Here is a 27,111-nt window from a genome sequence, read left to right on the forward strand (position 1 = left end):
TATACAATTATGATTTTGGTGACCCAAAAACTCTTGTGTTCTTGCACCCTAGATAAGTTGTATTTAGTTCAAACACCGCTTCAAGGTTTGACTAACCTTGCTGAAAGTCTCCTGCAGCCGGTTGAGTTCACTGTGGGCTTGTTCCAGCTGCTCTTGCATCTTTGCAGCCTTGGCCTCAGCCTCCTCCTTCCCCAGCCGAACACCTTCAAGCAGCTGGCAGATGTCATTTTTGTCCCCTGCAGTGTGAAGAGAGTACAGCTCAGCCACCCTCTGCCTCTCTTGGTCCAGTTGGGCTCTGCAGCGGCTCAGTTCCGCCTGGTCGTTGCTCACTGCAGCCTTGTACTCCTCTAGTGCGGCGGCCATGGCAGCTCGGCCTTGTCTCTCAGATTCCATGATGCGTTCCATTTGGTGGTTCCTCTCCTTCAGAGCTGCAATCATCTCCTGTGCTTCAGCGTTGTCTTGCTCAGCCATCTTCAATGTGTTGGATAGGTGTTGTTGCACCCCCAACAGTTGCTCTCTCTCAAAACGGGCATTGTCTGCCAGGTCTGCATAGCGCTGCTCGAGCTCCATGTAGCGACCACTCTTGATGTCTTCCTCCAACACATAGGATATATGATGCTCGTCCAGCAGTGAGCGCAGGTATTCGATTTGTCGGCCGTAGAGCTCCAGCTTGTCGCTCTGCTGGCACAGGGAATCCATGAGGATAACCTTCTCCTCACCGAGCCGCTCATTCTCTCCGTTCAGCTCCTGGGTGATTTGCTGCAGGTCTGCCAACTCCTGTAGTGTGGCCTGAAGCTCCTCAGCAGTGCTGTGCTGGTTCTCCTCCATCTGGTGGATGCGCTCTGTCAGACAGGCTACTGACACCTCGCTGGCATTGCCACTACTATCCCTCCGAGAGCGATCCCTGCTAGGTGCACACTCCGACTCAGATGATGAGGAAGCTCCAGAGGGGGCATCCAGAGCATCATCACTGGAGGTCACAGCTTGGTAAACTTCACTGGACTCACTGTCGAGGTTGTCCGCTGAACCTCCATGGTGGTGTCCCGTGAGCAGATCTTCTAATGAGCCAGGAGCAGAGCCTTCCACAGAGGAGGTCAGTGTCCCTGTGCCTCCTCCGTCACTGTGACCACTACCTGCCGCCAGGTCAGGGCTCAGGGAAGTGTAATTGAACAATTTGTCAGAGCCGTCCAGCCGCTGCTCCAGGGAGAACCCCAACGCATTGAGCCGGTCTTTCAGCATGCGGTTCTCGCTTTTTAGCAGGTTGAGCTCCTCTCTGATGGCCTGGTTCTGCTCTTGTAAAAGAATAAGAGTGGATTCCACATCAGCTGCTGTGATGGCTGAAACCTGGGGCTTCTCTTCCCCAACTTCTTCCTGCTGTGGTGCTTCCTTGCCCCCGAGGCCAAGCTGGGCCCTCATGTCCCGCAGCTCACTGCGAAGGTGGAGGATCTCCACATCTTTGCTCTTAGCTAAACCCAGTAGGTCTTTTACTTTGGCTTCTAGAGCAATCTTATCACTAATCTGACCATCTGACTTGGATTTGCTCATACGACCCTCAGATTCTGCTAGGATCTGGCTGCGAGAACGCCTTCCTGAGGCCGCATCCCCTGCTACAGTCCCTGACACCAGCTGCTTTTTAGCAGCCGATGTCCTGGATGTCCGGAGACGGTCTCTTGATGAGTTTGGCTCCTTGGCTGTTGATGTTGTACGCTTGGATGAAGTACCTGGTCAGACAGTAAAAGGTAATCAATTGATTTCTAGAAAAGCAACACTAGAAAAGATGAAATCAGTTCCTGTAAATGAAACTTTTAGATACCTGATGTTGTCTTTGGCTTGCTGTCTAGGTTGCTAGCAGTAGCTCCAATGGAGGCAGTCCTCTTGGTTTTTGTGACAGCGGTGCTTGAAGTTGGATTCCCTCCAGCCATGGCTGCTAAAAGATCATCATTGCTTTTCACCTAAAAGACCAAAAATGCAACACACACAATCAAGAAAAAAAAAACAACTAATTTAAGCATATCAGTTGCTCAGTGGTCCATCACGTGACAAGTGTCACCTTAGATAGAGGAGCGTTCGTGGTGCTTTTGGCTGTAGGTTTTCCGGTGCCAGCGGTGGCTGCAGCCTCCGACTTCCCTCGATCTCCGCCTGCCTTACTCACCGCTGGCCGGACCGACTTCTTCATTCTTAGCTCTCTGATGCTGATACATCTACAGCTTAATCTGTACACAAAGGAGGGAAGGGTAAAGGAGGGAGAAAGGTAATGCATGTCAGCACACAGAGTGATAGCTCCAATTTTCCATGGAAGAGGAATTCTTTCCACAGAGGCTATTCCCTGAACACAAGAAAATACTGAGATCACATCAAATAGCTGAGCTCTTGGAGAAACCACTGTCTGCCTCTGTGATTTGTTTATTTGGTATAGCTGGTGATTGGGAGATGGGGGGTAATTTAGCTTTTTTTCTCCTGATTCTTACAATGATTAGTTCATGTAGAAATGCAGGTGAAAATGTTTATTCAATGCATGGAATTTCAATTATTTTGTCTTCCCTGCTGTTGCATTTAGTAGCTGTTAGGACAGCTGTAGAAGACCACCCCTGACACTGGAATGTTGGGTAAACATTGAATTGAAGGGCTCCACTGGCAAATTATTAGCTCCACTAGATGGCTCTCATGTGCTTGTGATAGTTCAATCATTTCAGACTTTCATTTGCCTGTCAGCTGCAAACGATGACACTGAAAGTCCGAGTGGGTGGTAGCTGCTGCCGGGAGATGTGTGAAGAGTGTTGCTTCACAGTCTAGTCTTCAGCACAGACAAAGATGGGCAGGAAATGCATCTTTCAAACATCGAGCAGAATGATCTGCAGAACCAAAAAAGGAAAACTAATCAAAAACGAATGCTCAAACTGCCAGCATATTGTGTGAGGCAAACATGTGAGACAGTTACAAAGCACTGCATTTCATCTTGAATGACCGAGAAATGAGTTAATGCCATGCTTATGCAAGCTGTACTTATACCAGTTTACAATCACTGTGGCATTATTTAAACAATTTGACAGAAAAGATTCCTAATATCAATTTGATCTGGGGAAAATTCTTGAGCATACTTCAAAAAGTGTACTGAATTACTAACAGATGATACAAATCCGTCTTCCCAGACAAATAAAGCACTTATAGTTTTGCTTAGAGTTGCAAGTTCACCAATAAACTGTGTTCATTTGGCAGTGAACAGTGTGTTAATCCTGGCCGTAACTAAATAAAAGCTTGTATAAAACACAAGAGGCGTTATTCACTCATATGTTAGGTCTGAAGAGAATCTGACTTGATGCCACGATAGCAAGAGCAGTGATTTGGGACACAGCTGGAGACGAAGACTAAGTACTTTAGCACAGACTTGTGTGTCTTACAGTTTTCTTCAGCGGACAGAGTGAGCTGAAGTGATTTATTTTACACAGGAAACCAGCTACAACCTACCTCTGAGTCAGTGTTCTGTCGTTTTCCTGAGTAAAAGTTTGTTGTTTGGATATGGAAATAAATATAATCAAACAGCAGCATTAAATCAGACTTTAAATAGAATCCTTTTAGAAGCTGACCTACATTGAACAGCAGCACCAAAAATGTTTAGACAATTCAGTGATTATGCTTCTCTTTCAATCTTAGCTATATAAATACACACTACAAAAATGAATCAACGTTTAAACATTTTAAGTCAACTTTCTTTGTATTACATATTTCCAAGAAATCCAAAAATAACCTGCTACTAAACCACAACTGCACTTTATTCAAAGCCATACTTCTCTAAGGGATTTCAGCTGTTTTATAGGTATAGGTGTCACTTTAAATCTGCAGCAAATCTTCACACTGAGTGCACGGAGTTCTCAAGGGGGGGGGAGTTATTAGGCTTGTTATTTCTGTTAACCTTTACCAATGACCATCAGTGACATAGATGCTGGGAATTGTTTAGCAAGACCTACTTCATGTAGCTACTACGCAGTCCTACATCTCTAAGAGTTATGAGCAGTTTGAAAGGACTTACAGATAAAAACATTCATCTTTTAAGTTGCACAACTTCAAATTTTTACAACAAAATGACAAGCGGCAACAATGACAAATAGCTGAGAAGCCTCTTGAAGCCAGAAAATACATGTCAAAAACCACTAACCCTAAGTTTACGAAGCGCTGCAAGCAAACAAAAAGAATCTAACTTTCCTGGCTCATTGGAAGAAATGGCAAATAATATGCCTCAGCAGCTCTGAGGCTCTTGTGGTGTCGAGGTATATCTTGTTTAGTGGAACAGACCTGTACTGAGGGCCAGATGCTAAAATAAGCACAGGTTAGAGTTTGGGACACAAAATGCTCAGAAGCTAATTGTGCTCTCTTTCAAACCTCCCTCGGTATCTCACTATGGGAAACGCCCTCTGGCGTGACCGATCATGGAAGCTCCAATGACACCACGTCTGTCATATGACAGACCAATCATCTCGAGATGCATGGGGCAGCCTGCCCCCCTTATAAGCGCCCCTGCGCTGCACCCACCATTCTCGCTTTCTTCCACGTGAAGATCATCACATAGCTCCTCAGCAGTCCTGATTTTGGATTTTTATTCAACTGCTCTTCCGACGCGCCGTCCAGGTAGTCACCGAGCGTGAATATCTAATTCAGGATTCACTTTTATCGCTGCTTTCGTCGCGAAAGTGTGTGTTTTTGTTCGCTTATCACGCCAACCGTTAAGGTATTAGGGTGGTGGTGTTTTATTACTGACCTTCGAGGTCGGCTCTGGCTACCGCTTCCTCTAAGGGGACAACGGCTAGCGGCAAGGGGAAGGACGTCGAGTCCCGTCCTTGCCCGGTTTTAGCATTTCAGGGAGAGACCCACATCCTCTCTGTATTGCTTGTATTGGAGTGCAGCATGCTCAGGCATCACTCGCAGACTCCGAGTGCTGCCAGCACTGCAGCACTATGCCAACCAGGATCCTGGAGAGGCGCCTCAGGGTCTCTGCCAGTTCAAAAGCCGACCCCTGCCTCTCCGATAGCGCTGCCAAGCCGAAGCCGGCTACAGCTAACATAGACTGGGCTAACCCCCCGGTGGAGGATTTCCCTCCGCTGTCCGACCAGCTCCTCGACTTGTAGGACGAATACGGAGGGGGGGGGGGGCAGAGAGGAGGATGATAACCTGGACCTCCTTAAGGACGAGAACGAGGAAGATGATGAGGACACAATCCTCCCCCCGACTCCGGCATCCCGACCCAGCAGCTCCGTTGGCGGAGAAATCCAACCCCCCTCCTCACCCTCAGAGGTCGACCTGCATGAGGTGTGTAAGCGGGCAGCATCCCGGCTGGGTATAGACTGGCCCGCATCACTGGATGACAAGGGCGAGGAAAGGGATCTATATGACGGCAAAATTCTGCCTTCTCGCCCAGTGTCAAAAAAACAGGTCATGCCCGTCGTCCCAGCATGCATGAAGGAGATGAAGCGGTTTTGGGACAAACCGTTTCGCTACAGAGTCCCCGTCAAGGGTTACTCCAGCCTGGAGGTAGCTGAGAGCAAGGAGTGGGGCCTCGGAGATCCCCCGGCAGTGGAGCAGGCGGTGGCTTCTCACCTCCACCCCAGTCACCGGTCCGCGCTCACCGCGGAGGGTCCCACCCTCCCGGGGAAGACGGAGCACTTCTCTGCTTCCATGTACCAAAAGATGTACAAATCAGCAGCCCAGTCAGTGAAAAACTTAAATGTTGTCACCCTGCTGACAGCCTACCAGGCTGAACTTTTCCCAGGAGATGGGAGTCCTCCTGGATAAAGGCTCCTCAAGCCCCAAGATATGGGAGGAAATATGTGTTGTCACCGACCTCACTCTCCGTGTCTCTAGAGGTGTGATACAAGGCTGTGGCCGTGTTATGGGGCTTGCAGTGGCAGGGGAGAGAGCGCTCTGATTGAATCTCTCCAGCCTGTCTGACCAGGAAAAACAGGTCATTATTGACGCTCCCTTTAACCCGTCAAGGGCTAAGGGCTTATTTGGGGAAGCTGTCACGGACATGCAGCAAACCAGTGACCTGAGGAAGAAGCAGGGAGAAGCCTTCGACCTCTGCCTTCCTCGCAAGGTTACCTCTCGCCCCACACCGCCATCTCGCCAGGGATTTGCGGCTACAGCGAGAGTGCGCACCGGTGGCTATAAGGAGCCCAGACCACACACATCTGAGCAGCCAGCATCTCACCAACGCGGAGCTCAGCATCAAAAACACTGGCCCAAAAAGTCCTTTGCTGCTGTTGCTGCCGCTCCAGGCACCGATCCAAACCGCCCATCCCGTACCCCGGACTGGAAAAAAAAAAAAAACGGTTGGCCTAGGTGTCGTGGTTCGCAGGAACAGAGGCTCAGCAGTCAGCACTCACAGAGATCCCTGCTCTGAGCCCCCCCGGAACAGACAACGTGTTTTCCTCTCCTCCCAAGAAACGGAGGATGGATGTTTTAGACCAATGTTCCAGTCAGCGCTGTGTAACGGCCCCGTTTGGTCATCCCGTTCACAGACAGAAATATGCACTCGTTCCCCCAGTGCACAGTTTCTTTTCCCCCCTTCGTCGCTCCACGGAGACAGTTCAAAGGGAAGTGAGGAAAAAGTGCAATGTTCACACTAAGCACTTCTCATGGTTTTTCAATAAAAAACAAGCTGTCGCAGCCAGGCTCATTCATAAAGCCGAGGGTGCGGCAAACACAAAACAAAAAGAGAAATCAAGAAGTGCAGGACAGTCTGTCTCCCCCAGAGGGCGCAGCTGGTCCATTGTTAAGCTTCAGGCCACCAGGCCCTCTTGCTGTCAACACAGAGGAGTGGCGCGCATGCGCAGCGAACCCCTGGGTGTTTACAACAGTTACAGGCTGCAGTTTGCAATGAAGCCCCCCCGCTTCAACGGTGCGCTAATGTCAGAAGCTACAGGGGAAGCCATGGAGGCTTTGGAGAGCAAAATATCTTCTCCATTAAGCCGAGGGGCAATTCGCATTGTACCGGAGGGAGAGAGAAATCAGGGGTTTTATTCCCGGTATTTCCTCATTCCAAAGAAAGGAGGTTAATTACGTTCGATCCTAGACCTGCGTTGCCTCAATCTACACCTCCGAAAGTACAAATTCAAAATGCTCACACAAAAGGTTCTGTTCCGAGCCATTCATCCAGGCGACTGGTTCACTTCAGTGGATCTGCAGGACGCTTATTTTCATGTAAGCATATATCCCGCACACAGAAAATATCTCAGGTTCGCTTTCAGGGGAACGGCATAAGAGTATCAGACCTTGCCTTTCGGGCTGTCACTAGCCCTGAGGGTTTTCAGCAAATGTGTGGAAGCAGCCCTGAACCCGATGCGAGCATCGGGCCTCAGAGTGTTCGCGTATCTGGACGATTTTCTCCTTTGTGCTCCCAACAAGGAGAACGCAGAGAGGGATACGCGGGGACTTCTCCTACTCAGAAGATCAAGTATTTGGACCTCGAAATAGACTGTTTCATTTCGGGGTTTTCTGTCCCATGCTCGGGTGGAGAAATTTCACCAACACCTGGCTTTACTTCGAAGGGGAAGTTCAGTGTCATTACGGGACTGTCTCCAACTGTCAGGGCTGATGGCGTCATCAATATCTGTCATTCCACACGGGCTGCTGAAAATGAGGGATTTTCAGCGCTGGATATCCTCTCTGCATCTGGACGCACGATGTCACCTCAGGCGTATGGTGAGGATTTCCCCGGAGTGCCTCCTGGCTCTCCGTCACTGGAGAGACCCGGGGATATTCACTACCGGCGTCCCATTGGGAGCGGTTGTGATGAGGAAGACAGTTACAACCGATGCCTCGTTAACGGGGTGGGGAGCAGTTTTTGAGGGGAGGTCAGTGAACGGGACCTAGCCCCCGACGCTTCGTCAGGCTCATATAAACTACTTGGAGCTGTTGGCTGTTTTCCTAGCCCTCAGACATTTTCTGCCCCTCCTGGGGAAGTGTCATGTGCTGGTCAGAGCGGACAACACGACAGCAGTGGCCTACATAAACAGGGAGGGAGGCACTCGCTCGGTAAAATTACACAGACTAGCTCAGAGTGTGTTATTATGGAGCAGCGAGCACCTTTTATCGTTACGCACAGCGCAGGTTCCGGGTGCACTGAACAGCGGTGCAGATTTACTCTCCAGGGGGAATCCCTTGTACGGGGAGTGGAGACTGAACCCCGAAGTGCTTCTCCGGGTGTGGGAGAGATTCGGCAGAGCGTCTGTAGATCTCTTCGCATCGCACGAAAACGCGCAGTGTCCCCTATTTTTCTCATTACGAGACCGGGACGCGCCGCTGGGAGCGGACACGTTGGCGCACCCGTGGCCAAACGCGCTGCTGTATGCTTTTCCCCCTCTCTACCTCATCACTCCAACTCTGATCAGAGTAAGGGAGCAGCAGCTTTCATTAATCCTGATAGCTCCTTACTGGCCCAGCAGACCGTGGATGGCGGAGCTGATACAGCTCATACACGGCCAGCCATGGCCGTTACCGTTACACGCAGAAATCCAGTTCCTCCTCCACATCAACTTGTTAGCTGGATCCGCCGAGCTATCACAGGTCGCTTGGCAAAGTGTGCCTTAAAACCCCCCACGGCCGTGAAAAGTCACCCACGAATGAGCAGCGCATGGTCTGGAGCTCCTAGCGGGCGACTGGGACGTTGACAGCCAGAACAGGTGCGGTTTGTCCCGGGCAGATGAGCGACGAGGAGCGGCAGGTGTTAGCCGAGCAGCTAGCGGGGGATAGCTAGCCAGCCGGGGAGTCTGAGCAGTCTGTGACCGGGGAGAGCAGCCGGCAGACCCGCAGATTAAAAATGACAGCTCCAGTGGTGCTTTCCGTTCACGGTGCTCAGGCTCAGTTGGCGCTGTCCTCCGGATGCCGCCACCACATTCTGGGCGAACTCCCGCGAGATGTTAACGACGTTAACATCAGCGACAATAAAGTGTTCAAATTTGAAATTAAATCGGCGGAAATCCGCGGATCCGCGGAAAATTGCCATCCCTGAAACTTGGATTTGGAGGTCAGTAGCCCAAATCAAAATATTTGGGCCCCTAACCAGCGTGTTTTTTGTCATTTTTGGTTGCCAAAATAATTTTTTAGTCGCAAATGGCGACCTGGCGACCGTCTAAATCGAACGCTGCCTAAGGTTAGTGATTCTGCCTACAGCTGTTCCACGCTTGAGCTGCTCGCTTTTCACCCACTGCCGTTTGCAGGGGAGGATGAGAGATGGCTCAATTTGCTTTGTCCTGTGAGGGCGTTACGCATCTACATGGACAGGACTAAGGGATTTAGGAAGAGCAACCAGCTCTTCATATCGTGGGCTCCCTCTCACAAGGGGAGGGCCCTGACGCACCAACACCTGTCACACTGGGTGGTGGAGGCTATAATCTTGGCGTATGAAAGTCGTGGGTTGCAGTCCCCGGAGAGGCTTCGGGCCCACTCCACCAGGGGTATGGCCACCTCAAGGGCCCTGTTCAAGGGCACATCTGTGAGGGATATTTGTGCCGCTGCCAGCTGGGCATCCCCACACACATTCATCCGATATTACAGGCTGGATGTGACCGAGACGTCTCTGGCTCATTCAGTCCCGAGTGTGGGTACATCTTAATTGTGTGCTAGCCCTTGGGGAGGGTTTAGGGTGTCGACCCATAGCGGGTCGCGGCTTTGTGGGTTACGTTAGGTTACTCACGTAACCCCGGTTCTCTGATAACCGAGTGAGGTATCTCACAACACTGCCCTACTTGCATCAGTGAGGTGGAAGAAATACGCTTGAGAATGGTGGGTGCAGCGCAGGGGCGCTTATAAGGGGGGCAGGCTGCCCCATGCATCTCGAGATGATTGGTCTGTCATATGACAGACGTGGTGTCATTGGAGCTTCCATGATCGGTCACACCAGAGGGCATTTCCCATAGTGAGATACCTCACTCGGTTAACAGAGAACCGGGGTTACGTGAGTAACCTAACGTTTTTATGCATCTTTCACAGACCATGTCACTTTTACTAGTTTGGAGCTGCTATATTAAATGAAGTCTAGTTTTTATTATCATCTAAATCCCAATGGTATTACTCTCTGTGTCATGGCAGTACTTGAAGAGCATTTGTTTTCCCATGACTAAAGATGTCACAGCATTATGGCAAGAAACTATGAGCACATTTTCAGGAGGTTCATAAGGTTATTTCAGAAAATGAATAAGCTAAAATAATATACTGCTAACTGATCCTTAGAAAAAACATGGCTCTGGCTCTCACTTTAGAGAGCATGAATATTGCCCTCTGAATGGGAACAAAGAAGTTTCTGAATAAGATCTGACTGTCAAACTGACTGGAACATTTTTATGTGATGAGCTACACCTACTCTTTCTCTGTTCAGAGCACCTTTGTTAATTGCATTTGACTTTATACATCCATGACTAATGACCTTGGAACGGCTTAGCTGCAAAAGAACATGCACAAAAGACAATAGTTTTGTGGATGTGTGTTATTTTCAGTTGAGTTCAAAATTCTACCAACATGGATGTGATGGCAGAAGGTTTGTGTGGAGAAAGTCAGGAAGAATTCAAACCAGACTGCACCACAGGTATAGTGAAATATGGAGGCTGGAAAGTCAAAGTTTGGGATGGCTCTTACAATCATGTGTGTGAATGTACTGTATCTATTGATGGAATCATGAACTTTGTAATGTTCAGAGGAAAATTTGGATGCAAACTTAAAAGATGTGCCAAAAAAAAATCATTCAAGTGAGAGAAGTGGCTCTTTCAGCAGAATGCCGATCCAAAACATACCAACACTGTTCAAAGAATATTCCACTCAGAAAACATCATAGTCTTAGAATAACTTTCCCAGAGCCCTGACCTCAATCTATTAGAGCACCTATGGGATGCCAAGGACAAATAAATGTCAGCTTGTTGATGCTCTCGTAGGCATGAACTGAAAGCTTTGCTGGAGGAAAGTTTTACCACAGCTATTACAGAAACTGGCTGATTCCAGGTTCTGACTTTTTGAAGCAATCCTGCAATATAAAGGATGACAAAATAAATACAAACACGGTGCAATTGCAATCTTTAGTTAAGCCAGCCTTGGATGTTTTGATATTTTTCTGCCCTCAATTTGAACAGTTTTGAATCGATTCATCATTTACAATCAAAGTTTTTTTGTGGAATACTTTGATATACAAGTATGTTTTTACATTTATACTGAATAAATATAATTTGCTTTGACATTCATACATTTTTAATATGGAGATTAAGTGCCCTTGTGTGTAATTTTGGAGGGAATATATAATGTCTGAAAAGCTTTTGTTGTTTTCAGTCTTACATGACTAGCACCACTACAGCTTTGTGTTGCAAGTCTAAACATATACCTTAAAACCACAAAGAAACGAAGAAAGTTCTGGATGTATAACAGGTGCTAAATAGCAAATAAACGCCACCAAGTGACTAATGTCCTCATTTGAAGAAAAAGAAGAATAAATGAGACCCACCTTCACTATCTTAAGTCACTAACAAATAAATACTGTACTAGAAATTAAGAATGTGGTGTCAGGTCTTTTCCACAAAAGACTGAACTTATGACATCACTTTTTACAAGACAGTGATATCAATAGTCACAGCTCTGGTTTGCATCTCTGCACAGCCACATCTGCTTTTGCATATCTAATTGTATTGCCTGTGCTTTGGGTTATATTTCTGCATGTATGCAATTACACACGTGGACAAAATTGTTGGTACCCCTCAGTTAAAGAAGGAAAAACCCACAATTCTCACTGAAATCACTTGAAACTCACAAAAGTAACAATAAATAAAAATTTATTGAAAATTAAATAATCAAAATCAGCCATCACTTTTGAATTGTTGATTAACACAATTATTTTAAAAAACAAACTAATGAAATAGGGCTGGACAAAAATGATGGTACCCATAACTTAATATTTTGTTGCACAACCTTTTGAGGCAATCACTGCAATTAAACGATTTCTGTATTTGTCAATGAGCGTTCTGCAGCTGTCAACAGGTATTTTGGCCCACTCCTCATGAGCAAACAGCTCCAGTTGTCTCAGGTTTGATGGGTGTCTTCTCCAAATGACATGTTTCAGCTCCTTCCACATATGTTCAATGGGATTCAGATCTGGGCTCATAGAAGGCCACTTTAGAATAGTCCAACGCTTTTCTCTCAGCCATTCTTGGGTGTTTTTGGCTGTGTGTTTTGGATCGTTGTCCTGTTGGAAGACCCATGACCTGCGACTGAGACCAAGCTTTCTGACACTAGGCAGCACATTTCTCTCCAGAATGCCTTGATAGTCTTCAGATTTCATCGTACCTTGCACACTTTCAAGACACCCTGTGCCAGATGCAGCAAAGCAGCCCAAAAAAATTACTGAGCCTCCTCCATGTTTCACCGTAGGGACAGTGTTCTTTTCTTCGTATGCTTGGTTTTTGAGTCTATGAACATAGAGTTGATGTGCCTTACCAAAAAGCTCCAGTTTGGTCTCATCTGTCCAAAGGACATTCTCCCAGAAGCTTTGTGGCTTGTCAACATGCATTTTTGCAAATTCCAGTCTGGCTTTTTTATGACTTTTTTTCAGCAGTGGTGTCCTCCTTGGTCGTCTCCCATGAAGTCCACTTTGGCTCAAACAACGACGAATGGTGCGATCTGACACTGATGTACCTTGGCCTTGGAGTTCACCTTTAATTTCTTTGGAGGTTGCTCTGGGCTCTTTGGATACAATTCGAACGATCCGTCTCTTCAATTTGTTATCAATTTTCCTCTTGCGGCCACGTCCAGGGAGGTTGGCTACTGTCCCGTGGGTCTTGAACTTCTGAATAATATGAGCCACTGTTGTCACAGGAACTTCAAGCTGTTTAGAGATGGTCTTATAGCCTTTACCTTTAAGATGTTTGTCTATCATTTTTTTTCGGATGTCCTGGGACAATTCTCTCCTTCGCTTTCTGTTGTCCATGTTCAGTGTGGTACACACCTTTTCACCAAACAGCAGGGTGACTACTTGTCTCCCTTTAAATAGGCAGACTGACTGATTATGAGTTTGGAAACACCTGTGATGTCAATTAAATGACACACCTGAGTTAATCATGTCACTCTGGTCAAATAGTTTTCAATCTTTTATAGAGGTACCATCATTTTTGTCCAGGCCTGTTTCATTAGTTTGTTTTTTTTAAATAATTATGTTAATCAACAATTCAAAAGTGATGGCTGTTTTTGATTATTTAATTTTCAATAAATTTTTATTTATTGTTACTTTTGTGAGTTTCAAGTGATTTCAGTGAGAATTGTGGGTTTTTCCTTCTTTAACTGAGGGGTACCAACAATTTTGTCCACGTGTGTATGTATAACACATACAGTATGTTTCAATTGTGCAAGGCACCCCCCCCCTCAAGCACTGACATGTGCACTCAACAACTACCCAGGTTTGTGAATAGCTGAATGTGTGTCAAAGCAGATGTCTGAAACAGAGAGCTGCTAGCTGGAGCACAGCGCTTTTCATTGGGTCTGAATAGACATGGGAGCACAGGCTGGGGACCAACAGAGCAGCTAAATGGGGCAGAGTCAGCAGGCTTTTCTTTTATTCTCTCACTTCAGAAACCAGTATGCTCTTTACTATGTAGATCTATGCTATCTACGGCAAAACAGTCTGCTTGTATGCCATTTCTAAACTCTCGTTGATTCACATTTAAAATAACCATCCATGCACACAGAGGGCCTTCATTCTGACTTATTTCAGTTTGAAAATGTGGTCAAAATCTTGTGTTTATTTAACACTACTGTGCTTTACACCAGCATCTGTGACGAATTACAGTATCACAAACAGCACTGATTATGACTCCAGGTAACACCACATGACTGTGCTGACTGTTCACAACATCACACTGGATTCATGTTTAAATATAGCTAAACAACAATGAAGAGGGCAGAGTCCATCGTGTTTGTATGGAGCTGGCAGGCATTTTCTTAAATATTAGCCAAGTGATTCACTGTCAACTGAGCAGGAAGGTAGATTGTTGGTCCAGGAATCTACAAGACATAATCGGCCACAATGACAGCATATAAAAGTAACAATTGTGCCTCATATATATTCTAATATCTACCACTATGTGTCAGTAAAATAATGTTTTGATTATTTTGTGAACAGAATTATATGCACACATGACAAACAAAGTGTAACCACGTAGCCATATAATGTAAGCCCCATAAGGCTAGAGAACAAAGACACATGTCTGAATTCAAATTAAATAAAGCTATAGTATTTCATTTCAGCAACAATGAATGCAATGGATCAGATCCAAGGCTGGCCAACAAGCAAATGTGCACAGAGCTCCTTTAAGGACAGCTGAACAAAAGCATGAGACTGAGACTAAGTACGAAGAAGAAACTGCCAAGCAATAGAACTGAGAGAGTGGGGGTAGTGGTGGTCTAGTAAATACCCCTTCCTCTGCTCTCCTGCCTTATTCATGCTTTAACTGCGGGGAGGCACTTCCTTGCCATAACATCAGCTTCCTGTGGTGGCGTCTCCCATAAAAAAAAAAAAACGGTCAGCCCTACAAGAGTGACTATTTGTGAAAGGACAAGTAGGCACCAGTTTGCCTGAGACAGACCAGACACTGTCAAACCCTCAATCTCATTTATCAAACTATGCCTCGCTATTCATATCAGAGCCTGGAAAGCAATTCATTAAGCCATTTCTATGAAGAAACATTCCATAGAGTAGAGCTGCATTCATTCATTAATTTTTTTCCAACTATTAGATGAATCCCAAACTATTTTGATGATCGATTCATTGGTTTGAGTACTTTTCAGGCAAAAAAGGTCAGAATTTTCTGATTCCAGTTTTTTACTTTTTAGTGTCTTTCCTTCTGAATGACAGAACATTGAATGTCTTTGGGTTTTGAACAAAAAAAGGACATTTGAGGATGTCATCTTGGGCTTTGGGAAACAACGATGATCAGTATTTTAATACCTCAGATGTGATTAAAAAAGAAATATATGTCTCTAAAAATATGCCCAACTGAGCTACTTCTTTAACACATTTAACATCATAAGCATACACCTGGAAATATAGAGCCAGAGAATCCACCAAATTTTATATGTATATTTAAATACAGATGCACTTGTGAGTCATCTATGTGGAAAACCTGTCATAGAAATACATTTCCTTCCTGCCTCTTAATGAGTGTCACCTAAAGGGAAAGTTTCCAAGACTAGAGAGCCTCCTCCAAAATATTTTTCTAAAAGCAAAGCAATGATTAGGTGGAGCCAAAAAGAAATAGCTTGCAAGTCACATCTCCTGGAAATTGATTTGCAGAGTGAGTTATTGAAAAACAGTTTCAGGAAACTTGGAAAAGATCTGTGGTCACTGGGTTAGAACAGATTATTTTGAAAGGAGAGAGTATGTGAGAGGAGGATTTAGTGAAGAATGCACAGAGGCCACATCTCTGAACTAGCAAATAGTCGGGAGCAACTCAAACACAGTGACAAGCTGCAACATCAATGCAGTGTTGACTCTTCTCAGGGGGGCAAACTTACATTATGCTGGGCTCCACCTTCATTAGCAGCACCATTAGCTTTAACCCTCAAACAGTGCTATTCAAAGACACATGCGTTACCAAACAAACCTTTTAGTTAATGACAACTAATCCACTCTATGGAGTAAGCAAATGTTAGTAGTATCTTGCGAGAGACCAAATGGCAACTTAAACCCAAGGAGATAACACAACTAGCTAGTTAGTTAGCATTAGTGTCAGGCATGCAGGGAATTTCAGTGGACGAACTTCTTGATTGGCTACGCGCTTTCAAAACAAAAGCACTGAGCTAGACACGTAAGCACAACCCTGAATCACCTCTACTGAAACTACAGTAATTGTGTCGAACATTCACTGAAGCCAGCTATTTTCAGCCTACAGCGAAAATAGAGGCGTAAAAAATCGGAGGCATTGTGTGGATAGAAGTGCAGTATGGTTTAAACTGCAAATATTTTGAGTCAGCTGAAATATTTTTCGTATGTTTTATAGAGCCAGCATTTAAACTACCAGCAAATATCACCCAGCAGCAAAAATAAACCTTCAGAAAGTGTCCCCTAAAGGTTCATTAAACATTCTTCTTTGCTACTGTGAATAAACACCGAGGCGACAACACAAAAACTTGATTTATTTTGAAAGTATTCACTATACAGTGTAAATTATTTTGCTAGCTTTACGGCTGAACTAAAAGCTGCTCGGGGTTAAAACAACAATTATTTTGCCATTTAAAACTAACAAAATCAGAAATCGAGTGTGGTTGATTAACATAACTTTATTGTGGATGCTTGTGTTTATTTCCAGTGAGTTATTTTACCACTGCTGCCAGTAAGCAGAGCCGAAGCTAAGGCTGCTAGCGCTATCATTAGGCTAACAATGTTAGCATAGCCGGCATAAAGACAGCGTTGTGTCAGTAAACTGATAACATTCTCACCTCAGGTTCTCCTAATTCTTCCTCCGAGAGAAACTGATTGGAGCCCGATGAACGTCCATTTGCTAGGAGTTGGCTAATCCCACAACTTGTAACGGCTCAAGGCAGCATCGGTTTCGGATGGTAGCTCCTCTCCGCTGGCAGCAGCCAGATGATCCTCAGCCCCCTCCCCTGGTTGCATCACCTCAGCATCAGCCTCACCTCTCTGCCTCCAGCCCGGATAAATACCCACTGGTGTGTCTCCAAATCACTCCTGGAGCAGGACCACGGCTCTGAACACACTTTTAAAGTGAGTGGATGAAATGGGAAAACACTGTCCAAAAGACTAGATAGTGGATTAGTGTTAATCTGTTAGGTTTACACAAATCCCTCACATGATTTGAAATGTATCTACTTTGCTTATTATCACACTATTTCGTATGTCAGTGATATTTTATATCAATCAACTAAATTTGTTGGGAAACAAATGTTTGGAGCATGCTTTTTACTCCCAGAATTTTTACAGCTTAATTTATGAAAGAGGTTACCGGAGAAGAAACTTTGAAATGTTTGAGAAAGGATTTTAAAAAACATAGTTTTATGTATTTATTCATTTATAGAGTTGGGTGTTGGCATAAATGACATTTTACACCTGCATTTGCACTTTTTTGTTTTTTTTACTTTTAAATTTTAATTGTGCATATTGCAATGTTTCACCATGTACAAAATATTCATTACTTTGGTTCAGTTTAGATTAAAAGAATAACAAGGCTGACAGCATTAGAACGCTTCATTTTAGTCAAATAGGGGACTGAATTTGAGAAATCTCAGTAATTACACAGTATACAGAAATGGAATATTCTGCACACTATTAGTAAAAAAATATTTTAGGTTAATTAACAACAGTATTTTTCTACTGGTCAGCACTTTGACACAACAGGGGTTGTTTTAAATGTGCTGTATACATAAAAGTGACTTGCCTCTTTTTTTCAGAATTTTCTTTGGACATTGCCTCTGATTTGTAATTTTTATTCTCTAAATCATTTAATCTAGAAAGCACTTTTTTAAAGCTTGTAAAGTTCCTAATAAATAAACATACTATTATGTAGGGCTGTAGGTAACAATTGTTCTTATTCTGGGGTAATCTGTGAATTATTTTCTTGATTTTTTTTTTAGTTTGTTGTTTGGAAAAAGAATGTCAATCAACGTGTCCCAAAGCCCGAGATGATATCTTCAAATGCCCTGTTTGTGCACTACCCAAAGATATTGGGTTTACTGTGACAAAAGAGCAGGTAGACCAGAAAATTTCCATATATCAAAAGCTAGAAACAAGTAATTTAGATTTTAAAAAATAATTATCAAAAATATTTGGTAGTTAATTTGATAGATGACAACTAATTAATTAATTGCTGCAGCTCTATTATAATTAGTGCTGGCTGCAGAGGTCCGCAGAACTGTTAAAACTAACAAAAAAAAAACCCCAAAAAACTTTGCATCCTAGATAAGGTTTTGATATGAGTTTAGTACATTTAATTGATAAAATAGGACTCAACCATTACTCACCCTAATGAGACTTTATACTGAAGGAGGACATCACAAAGGTTACCAAGTTTTTATTTACATAAATCATACATACATGACACACTGGTCAACCTAAGAATCACTAAGAGTTATTGCTTATTTTACATGAATCAAAAGCCTTCAGGGTTACAGTTTGTGCTAACAAGTGCTTGAATACTTGTAGTGATTTCAAGAAAAAATATGAATGCAAGCACACAGTGTATTTTCACAGAGTATTAAAAGGAATACTAGGTGTGTGGATGATAAACCAGTGAAGAACTCAGGATATTTGGATATATGGATGTGCGTTCGAGGGTCCTACAGGGAAATATCTGGTATTTTAGATAATCTCCAGGTGCTCTCACTTCTATAGCAGTGTGGTTTTGTTATATAATGGTTAAAGACTTACAGAGAAGGAATGCAGAAAGCAATACAAATATGAACTCCAGCTGAATACATCAACTCAAACAGAATCTAAAAAAAGAATCATGTGGACACGTGAAATATGGACTAAAAGACAACTGTGAAATTCAAATTACACACTGAACAGTATACATTCCATAAGTGTAAGAATTAGGCCGTGCCTTTTTCTGGAATGATTTCTTTCTCACTTCTCTGTACCACCTCCAGAAAGCACTCAGATCTACATGAAAGTTGTCTCAACCTTAACCACTACAAGAACCTGCAAACTGAATAAGATCACTACACAAACTGTATAGCACAAAAAAAAAAAAAAACCTTCAATGGTTAAGTCAACATGCCTGCATGTTGGTGTCTGTTAGCTACAGTTTTCAGTCTCATACTTTTAAATTCTGTACAAAATTCAGAGTGTGTGTAAACATTAGGATAAATGAAATATTCTATTGGTCATCAGCAGGGAAACATTGGCACAGGTGAGCTTTAAACCAAGTCAAACATTTCTAGGGAAAAATACATTAAAAATAATGTCAATCCATCCAACCATTCATTCATTCATTCATTCATGTATTCATTCATTCATTCATCATCAAACATCAGAAATAAACCTCACAAAGTCCAGCAACAGCAGAGATCCCCTTCTTATCAGGCTAATGTGCACAGTGACAGAACAGGGCAGGGGAAACGTTTAAGTACAGTAAATATTGCTTCTTAAAGTTTGAATTAAATAAAAAAGGAATGATATATTTTGTCCATACATCACAAAGAGATGTCTTGTACTGACACAGCAGTTAAGCTTTAAAGCAAACAGACCACACATGCTCATCACATCTCTAAAAGAAATGGCTTTGGTCATGGTGGCTGTTTCCAGTTTTAAGCGGGGCGATGGCTCCCCCTGGTGGCTAAATGAAGACTCCTCAGAATAAAGCAGCGAGTCTGCCTACTAAGCAGCATCCATCTCATGAAGCAGCCCACCTTCCTCCTCAGAGCAGGGCATTTATAGACAAACTCATGATGTTCCTGTTATACTTCAGTTGAGAAGAGAAGGCTTTGACGTTTACTGTCAGGTGTTGGGATGCTGTCCAGCTGAAGGAAGTAGAGAAGGACTTGGACCTATGGAGACACACAAGAGGTGATGAGAAACACACACACATGCCCACATGTAATGTAAAGGTCTCACTTATCACTATCCTGACATGGGTTTTACCTGAGCCATGACCTCCAGAGACCAGCTGTCGTTCATGGAGATTGGCTGAGAGCTGCTTGAGATTTGCTGTCTTTTTCAGAGGGCCGAAGTAAAGTGGGACCAAACACTGTAGCCAGATTGTGCAAAGACATCTTGTTGATGCCCTCATTTTCAGCCACTCTGTAAGAACAAGCAAAAAATAACATTGAACTTACAGATACAAAATCCCAGGACAAACATCTTTACCAAATGTCACTGAAAGTTTTAACTCAGCTTGAATCTTTAGATGACTGTCAGCTTAAAAACATTAAGGTTTCTGTTATTTTGCTGAAGAAGTGCGACTACAGGTGTCACTGAAATGATTTGTGTAAAAGGACAAATCATTGCATAGCAGCATTAGCACAAGATTAGAAGAGTAATTAAATACGTGAACTGAATCAAAAAATATCTTAAATGTGATAACATTAGCAAAAATTAGTCACCATTATCCTCTCCAACAGTCTAAGCAAGACTTCTGCAGTAAAACCACTGAGTGTGTCAAGTGAACAAATGGGAGTCTGTCCAGGAAAGAAACACTTCATACATAAGAGAGAAAATGTATTTCTTCCTTTATAGTTGCACGGTCTTTTTTCAATGCATACATCTGTGTTTTTTTTCCAAATAATACTGTTTCAGTTAATCATGAATACTGACACTTATGCTTCACACCTAGTGCTATAAACAATAATACTGAACCTACAGGTCCATTTTAAACAGTATATCTTAATAAAATGTCCCTAAGGTGTGAAACATATGCTGTAGAACTAATGCATAAATACAAAGCAGCTCAAAAATATATACTAATGAAAATTGTTTACCTTTTTAAATGATCGAGCACGAAGAGAAAAGTGACCAGGTTGGGCTCTGGTAGAGACAGCAGCAGGTTGACCATGCAGCTCTCCTTGGCCACACTGTCAGACCAGAGCTGCAGGGGAAAAGCACACACGAATGTGCCGCTGGTCAAAAAACACATCTATGTTCTCCTGACCAACAAAAGAAAATGAAGAAGTGATGACTGACCGATGCCTCCAGCAAAGTTGGGGTACAACTCATCGGTGAAAAGGCTCTGGCAGCTCACGGAAATACAGCTTCAGCGTTACAGCAATGGCATTTACATCCATCTCCCTCATCATGATAGACACGTCCTTGTTGTCTGCAGGGCAGATGAGACAACAGTCACGAATATCAAATAATACAAGCTGCACAGTGAGATTAAAGCACTTCTGACAAAATATTTCTGGAAGAAAAAGTGAACTAACTGAATCAAAGGCAGCTTTTAGTGTCTGGATGTCAGTTGCGACACCAGACACTCTGTAGATTTCCCACTTCCTCCATCCCTCGTCGCTCAATCTCCTCCACACACTGGCGCACAATGAGTGGGACTTTTGGAGCGTTCTCGCCTGGTGAGGACAAACAACACACAGAAACAAGGCATTAGGGGTTGCTAACAATCCAACAGATCAGAAATACTGCAAGCACATCAGAGCGTGGCTGAAATTACTGCAGCTCATCAATTTGTGGCACAGTCAAGAGCAGTGAAGAAATAACACCACATTTTCCCATGCACACCACTGTTTGCTGTTAGTAAACCAGTTATCCTAAAATGCAACTACTTCATACATAGGTCAAAATGCTAATTAGGTGCCATATTGTGTTAACTTCTCAGTATCTAGTATTCATTTAATTACACAGTTTGTAATTATTCATATCTTGACATGTCTCTAAAAAAAAAAAACACACATGACAATGCATGTAATGTCCAAATAGTAACATCAGACTGACACACACTGTACATATATGAACAACTCACTTTGTAACTACATTGATTTTCACTCCAAACACGCCAGACTGTTTCCGGGAAGGCATTCGCTTCAAACTGAATTCTCTGCCAGTGAACTTCATGGAAAGCTTCACCTCAATCTGAAACAGGTAAAAGAAAATCACTTATTTTAGATTAACATTTGGTAGCAATCTTTAAAGTTTGACTACATAAATCTTGCTGTGACAACAAGATAACAGTAACTGCTGAAGCATATGTGATGAAGCATCACACTCAGTTGCTAGATAAATTTTATAGGAATCAAAATTAGCTAATGCTAGCTAACAGTAGAAACCAAAAGCTAATGTCCATACCAGGCCAATGAAAACTGTCACGACATCTCCTGAATGTATTAAATTGCACTGAATGGAATTTAACAAGGATGTATTTTATTGTTTACATATTTCCGTTTGCAAAAGGAAGAAATGAAGTTTTAACCAATTATCTCGTTTAATGCATGTAACTATGTTTTTTAAATTGTTAATCCATCCCATCAGCTCATTACTGTTGTCATTTACAACTTGTGTTACTAGAATCCTTTTCATTTACAAAGCTGAAGCTTCCAATTCAAAGGTTAAGGGGAAAGACAAAAGAAGAGGAGAGATAATAATAATGATAACTTGTAAATATATTTGATGTATCCAAAGAGAAAAAAAAAACTATTTTGGGCCTCTAGCGTCTGATACTGATAATGATGCTGATATCATTGTGCATCCTAGAAATCAAAACTGCCTTGTTTTTCTGTTTTGACAAATAAAGTAATAAAATAAAGGTTTTTGCAAACATAGATGTAGATTTTAAGCATATTTAAGGCTTTTAATAGTGCTATCTAATACTTTCTAACCGTTAGTGGTACAAAAATGACGACTCAGATGAAAAATATCATCAATTTAACTTCTCCACTAAATTTCCTTGTCTCTACATTTGAAGCGGTCAATCAGAAGTCATCTTAAGTGTCATTGTTAATTCCTGCCTCTCTGTCTCTGGGTCGGTGAGAAGACTTACACCGTTCATGGTGATGACCGTCCTCTGCCAGCTTTATTCTGCAGCGTCTGTGGATCCAGCTTTGAAAAAAGGATAGAGTTTATGATGAACGAAAATTTAACTTAATAGTCACACCGATTTTGAATTATTTCAAACATCAGAACTAAAAGTGACAAATATTTTGACCACATCAAATTAGAATTGAAATGAGCACCTTGTTTCATTCAAAATGCTAACAAGTAAGTCATTTTGTGAACTGCAGTGGGGGAAAATAAATGTTTAAGAAATATAAAAATTACTGTATCAATGACTTCACACACCCTCAGATAAACATAAACTCCATATGCTCAGTAGTGTCAACTCGTCCACTAATCTACCTTTAGTCATCTGACTAATAAGAAAGTGCCAGCCTTTGTTTACAGTGATCGGCATGAGTACATAAACATCATGTCTTCGCCACTAAGCACCGAGTCTATCCAACGTGGCAGATGTTCTTTCAGGAAAGAAACCATCAAATCTTATTCAGATAATCCTTTGTTCAGTGAAAATCACTTTTATTATATATTATTTTTTGTCATCAAGCACTTGTTTTAAGTCTTAAAAGAGATGAAGTCCAATAATAATACACAGTGAAGGACTAAAATAGGGTTTTGAATATTTCCAGGAGATGGTTGTACTTAACGTAGACTCCAAGGCGTCCTTTAGAACAAACACACTATTTAGGGCCCTCCTAGACAGATTCTTACATCCCAGATCGGTCAACCTTTGGTCGGAGCAGACTGCTGCGGACTCTGCCCACCAGACGCGCCCTGTACTCGGGGTTTCCTCAGAGCCATGTCCCTTCTCCCACCCTGCTGTTGGCCGATCCACATGTCCTCCTCAGCATGATTACAACTCACTCATCTTTTCTGGCATTCAGAGTTTCTTCAACTGCGAAATATTCCTTCCACTGACTGACAGCGAACAAAGAAAGAAAGCCGTACTGTTCCACAGATATCACTATTTTTCTAAATCACTGCACTAACTGTAGCGGTGGGACCTTCTTCTCTGGATAACGAGCTGCTGTCACATCGTCATGAAGAATCCTTGTCATCTTCACTGAGTATTAAAAACTTTTTGTTTTCATCTTCATATGTCAGCATTGTTTAGAGTCCAATCCTTTCATTCCACAGGGAGTCAGAAAAGGAACAAAGCCACGCAGCCTGCCCGACCATGCTCACGCATTTCGCTGTGTTGTTTCTACTTCACAGATGGATTTGGGGATTAACTCCTGAGAATCCCCTCCTACCCTCATTACCGACGTGCTCACGCCTGCCACTGTGAGCAGAGCGGCCTTAAATATCACATCCAGGTAGCCTAAACAGGATCTTCTCAGGCCAATTACTGATTAGTACTAGTGACCTTTAAACATCAGAGCCAACACGGCCCTGTCTTCACCATATCTAAATTATTTCTTAAGTATTCAAATGCATTGAGAGCTCTGTACGATATGAACTGCTAGCTATTGCCTAAGGCAAATCATTGGATTCTCACAGAGCATTGTCTAAAGTTCCTCATCTCTAACCCTCGTAAATCTAAATATTGATAACGTTTAAAAATCTGTTACTTGATACAGGATGACTCTTTCATAGCATTTTCTTAGAATTTATTAACACTGGATTTACCAGCTTTAATACCTTTTACTGAAATATGTTGCCTTGAAAAAGTTAAAGAATATTTCACACATTTTGCATTTATTTTTTTAAGCATTATAAATTTATTGTTCTGTATTTTTATTTGTTTTATAATATCCTTATTTATTACCCATAATTATTTTTTAAAGAATATTATGTAATTTTTTTGCTCACACATGCTCACTTAAATTTAACACTTATTTGTTGAGGTTTTTTTTTTTTTTTTTAACTGTGGAGCCCACTCACTCAGTCCCAGTACCACTGACGCAGACATCAGACTAAAGGCCAAAAAAACACCACAGGTCATGGCAGTACTTTAAATACCTGACTGTTGCTCTGTCCCCAGGCTGCCAACATCTAAAGGCTTCTACTACTCTAGTGAGTTTTGACCCACCTGTCCAACAGTGAAATCCCTTCACTAGCTGATCAAAGAGCACCCTGTGTATCTCTCCCTCTGTCATACTCTGGGGCACAGCCAACAGCTACATTTGGTCAAACCAAAGTCTAATCCGCCCTCTGTCACAACACCCTATCAGGGCCACGCTGAAGTGGTCCCAGTGGCAACCTCATGGCTCACTTCATTTCAAAGTAAAGGGCCCCCCAAAGGGCTGGATTAGGCAAAACTAAAACACCACTGTGGATGGACTAGAAGTCAGCAGAGTATGAGAAAGAACGTTCACTTCACATAGGTTTGGAAATGTCAGCGGAATTGTAAAGACCCAGGGTCATAATGCGTCTGACAGCATTGATTTTTTGATTCCAGTTTATGTTTTGATGCCATATCATCAGTTAATATTACTTGGTTTTTCTAAAAATTTTGACACAATGCTATTTTTGCCACATATTTCTATTTTTCTGTATTACCACTATGGACCATGTGTAAGAGTAGACTGTAATTGATGGCATCAATAAAAACCTAAAATAAACAGTGTTTTTCTCCTTTTTTCTTTCTCGCTATTCTCCACACTTTTGTGGTGCTAAAACGTGCACATTTATCTGTGTTCTTTACGCTTATGATTCATAATGTCTACTAATACAAATAATCTAATTAATTGATGAATAAACTTTATAGAGCATCTATCATTGATTTTCATTTCAAAATTCGTAAATTGATTTTAGTGGTCAAAGATGGCAGATACGCAAATCCTCTTTTCCTCATGCCCTTGTAAAACTGAAAATAAAATCGTTGCTTAATTTAATGATTTATAACAGCAACAAAGTGCACTACTATCAGTACTAAAATAAATAGAAAAATGCACAGTAGCAGCTTCTTTTCATTAGTTTTTACAATCATATAATTCATACTAAAGGAATTGTGTTTAAAAAGCTAAACAAAGTTGACATAGTCAGAAAAGTATTAACATTAGAAACTTCTTCCACCAGGAACTATTGAAAAGTTTATTTTTTGACTAAAAAAAAATCCAAGTATCTTTACAACAATTCATTTTTATTACCAAATTTTAAATCTAACTTCCCAGAATGTTTACACTGTGTATTTGTGTAAAAAGTTAGCATATGTTAAATCGTGGTCAAAACTCTAAAACAATGATATTCATTTGAACACAAAATTTTCCTTTTGGTCAGACTTTTACTAGTAAAACAAAAACAGTCAGTATCTTGAAAATGCAAGCATCTGCTCCTACAAGCATTTCACAAAAACCTTCAGCTGTGACTGAGCTCTTTCCTACCTTTATTTGTCCTTTGGCCATGATCTTGTCTGTGAACTCTCCTTCCTCTTTGCTCTGCTTGATCTTGTTGCAACACTTCTCATAGCAGAGCAGCCTCAGAGTCTGAGAGCCCTCCAGTTCTATCTCAAACTCCTTGCATAGCAAACAGAGCAAAGACCATTAAGTTATGTTATCCGGTAAACCGTGTTCCGGATCATCTGTAGCCTTTTTCAATAGTGTTCTGATTTTTGCAGTAATATCTGGGAGAAAACAATCTTTCACTGCCTTTCTTATAAATGGCCAACCATAAAGGGATGGCTCTTTCTTTCTTCTTGTTTTAAACTCTGATTTGCATCTCACCTCGTTCCAGTTGGCTCTGTAGAGTCCTCTATAGACACGCGTTTTGGCTTTGTTGACAAAGTAGCCAAAGGATCCACCTCCAGGGAGCCAGTACAGATCTAGTGGGTGTTAGCAGAGGCATTTTCGACTGTTAAGTTGAAATGAAACTAAAACATACGGATCTGCTTTGATCATGTGGTTGAGACATGCTCAGACTGCACTGTATGTAGCCTCTAGACAACCAGAACGCTCTCTTTCTCTTTTACTTTTACAACTCTAATATTACTGTGTCACTAAATTAATAAATTAAAACGCAATTGGTCATTTCTGACAACCTATTTTTAATAGAGAGAACAAAGTTGTCTGAGAACGCAGTAATTTGAGGAGCCAAAGACATATTTGAGGCCGCTTGTACACAGTGTCCCTGACTAATCCCACTTGTTCGCCTGCAGCTGCCCTTCCAGCTGACAGCCGCAGAAAGACAGATAAAAAGAAAGAGCGAGAGGGTGGGGATTGACAGAGAGGATGATGTGACAACCACGTAAAACCTCTACAATTAACAGGGAGATGATTTCTAGTCAAAAAGAGAAGAAACAGTTGCTTACTTAAGCTCTGCTTGAGCCCTGACGCAGAGTGGACAATGACATTCAGGAAACCATATAAACCAGAAGATTCATCATCTGGGAAGAAAAACCCTTATATTCAAAGGACCAAATATAAGCCAGGGTAAAAGTAGAACAAAGTGCATCCCAAAAAAATACTGTGGTGATGATCTTACCTTCCCTTATTCATGGTCCATTGGAATAGTATGAAACAGTCTGGGAGCTTCACACATGAGTTTACGTGGAGCACTCTGCCAGCTCCAGAGAGGTTCAGAGGAGGCTTTTAAAGCCTGCAGGTCACAGTGGAGGGAAAATATCTTTACTATTGTTTATGAATCAATATTGAACAATCATGGCTCATAATGGTAGGAAAAAAAAAGCCTCAAAACTCACA

At 42.5% G+C, this 27,111-nt stretch overlaps 2 protein-coding genes across 2 annotated transcripts in view; both read right to left on the reverse strand.

Moving 5' to 3' along the window:
• The window catches only part of specc1la (sperm antigen with calponin homology and coiled-coil domains 1-like a), a 32,993-nt gene extending 16,287 nt beyond the window's left edge, over nucleotides 1–16,706 (reverse strand). The window contains exons 1-4 of the mRNA XM_022214465.2: nucleotides 16,456–16,706; nucleotides 2,051–2,213; nucleotides 1,814–1,952; nucleotides 97–1,721 (exon numbers count right to left, since the gene is read on the reverse strand). Of these exons, the coding sequence (XP_022070157.1) occupies nucleotides 97–1,721; nucleotides 1,814–1,952; nucleotides 2,051–2,176 (1,890 nt within the window). The 5' untranslated portion in view covers nucleotides 2,177–2,213; nucleotides 16,456–16,706. The remainder of the gene's footprint in view (nucleotides 1–96; nucleotides 1,722–1,813; nucleotides 1,953–2,050; nucleotides 2,214–16,455) is intronic.
• A 1,323-nt stretch (nucleotides 16,707–18,029) lies between these two features.
• si:dkey-91m11.5 (BCR activator of RhoGEF and GTPase) overlaps nucleotides 18,030–27,111 on the reverse strand; it is a 39,108-nt gene continuing 30,026 nt past the window's right edge. The window contains 13 exon segments of the mRNA XM_051951142.1: nucleotides 18,030–19,521; nucleotides 19,616–19,677; nucleotides 19,680–19,774; nucleotides 20,452–20,557; nucleotides 20,654–20,694; nucleotides 20,696–20,952; nucleotides 20,954–21,028; nucleotides 21,440–21,553; nucleotides 22,458–22,489; nucleotides 22,492–22,516; nucleotides 25,798–25,929; nucleotides 26,137–26,234; nucleotides 26,721–26,810. Of these exon segments, the coding sequence (XP_051807102.1) occupies nucleotides 19,432–19,521; nucleotides 19,616–19,677; nucleotides 19,680–19,774; nucleotides 20,452–20,557; nucleotides 20,654–20,694; nucleotides 20,696–20,952; nucleotides 20,954–21,028; nucleotides 21,440–21,553; nucleotides 22,458–22,489; nucleotides 22,492–22,516; nucleotides 25,798–25,929; nucleotides 26,137–26,234; nucleotides 26,721–26,810 (1,217 nt within the window). The 3' untranslated portion in view covers nucleotides 18,030–19,431.

The sequence above is a fragment of the Acanthochromis polyacanthus genome, chromosome 7 (assembly GCF_021347895.1).
Source record: "Acanthochromis polyacanthus isolate Apoly-LR-REF ecotype Palm Island chromosome 7, KAUST_Apoly_ChrSc, whole genome shotgun sequence".
Taxonomy (NCBI): domain Eukaryota; kingdom Metazoa; phylum Chordata; class Actinopteri; family Pomacentridae; genus Acanthochromis; species Acanthochromis polyacanthus.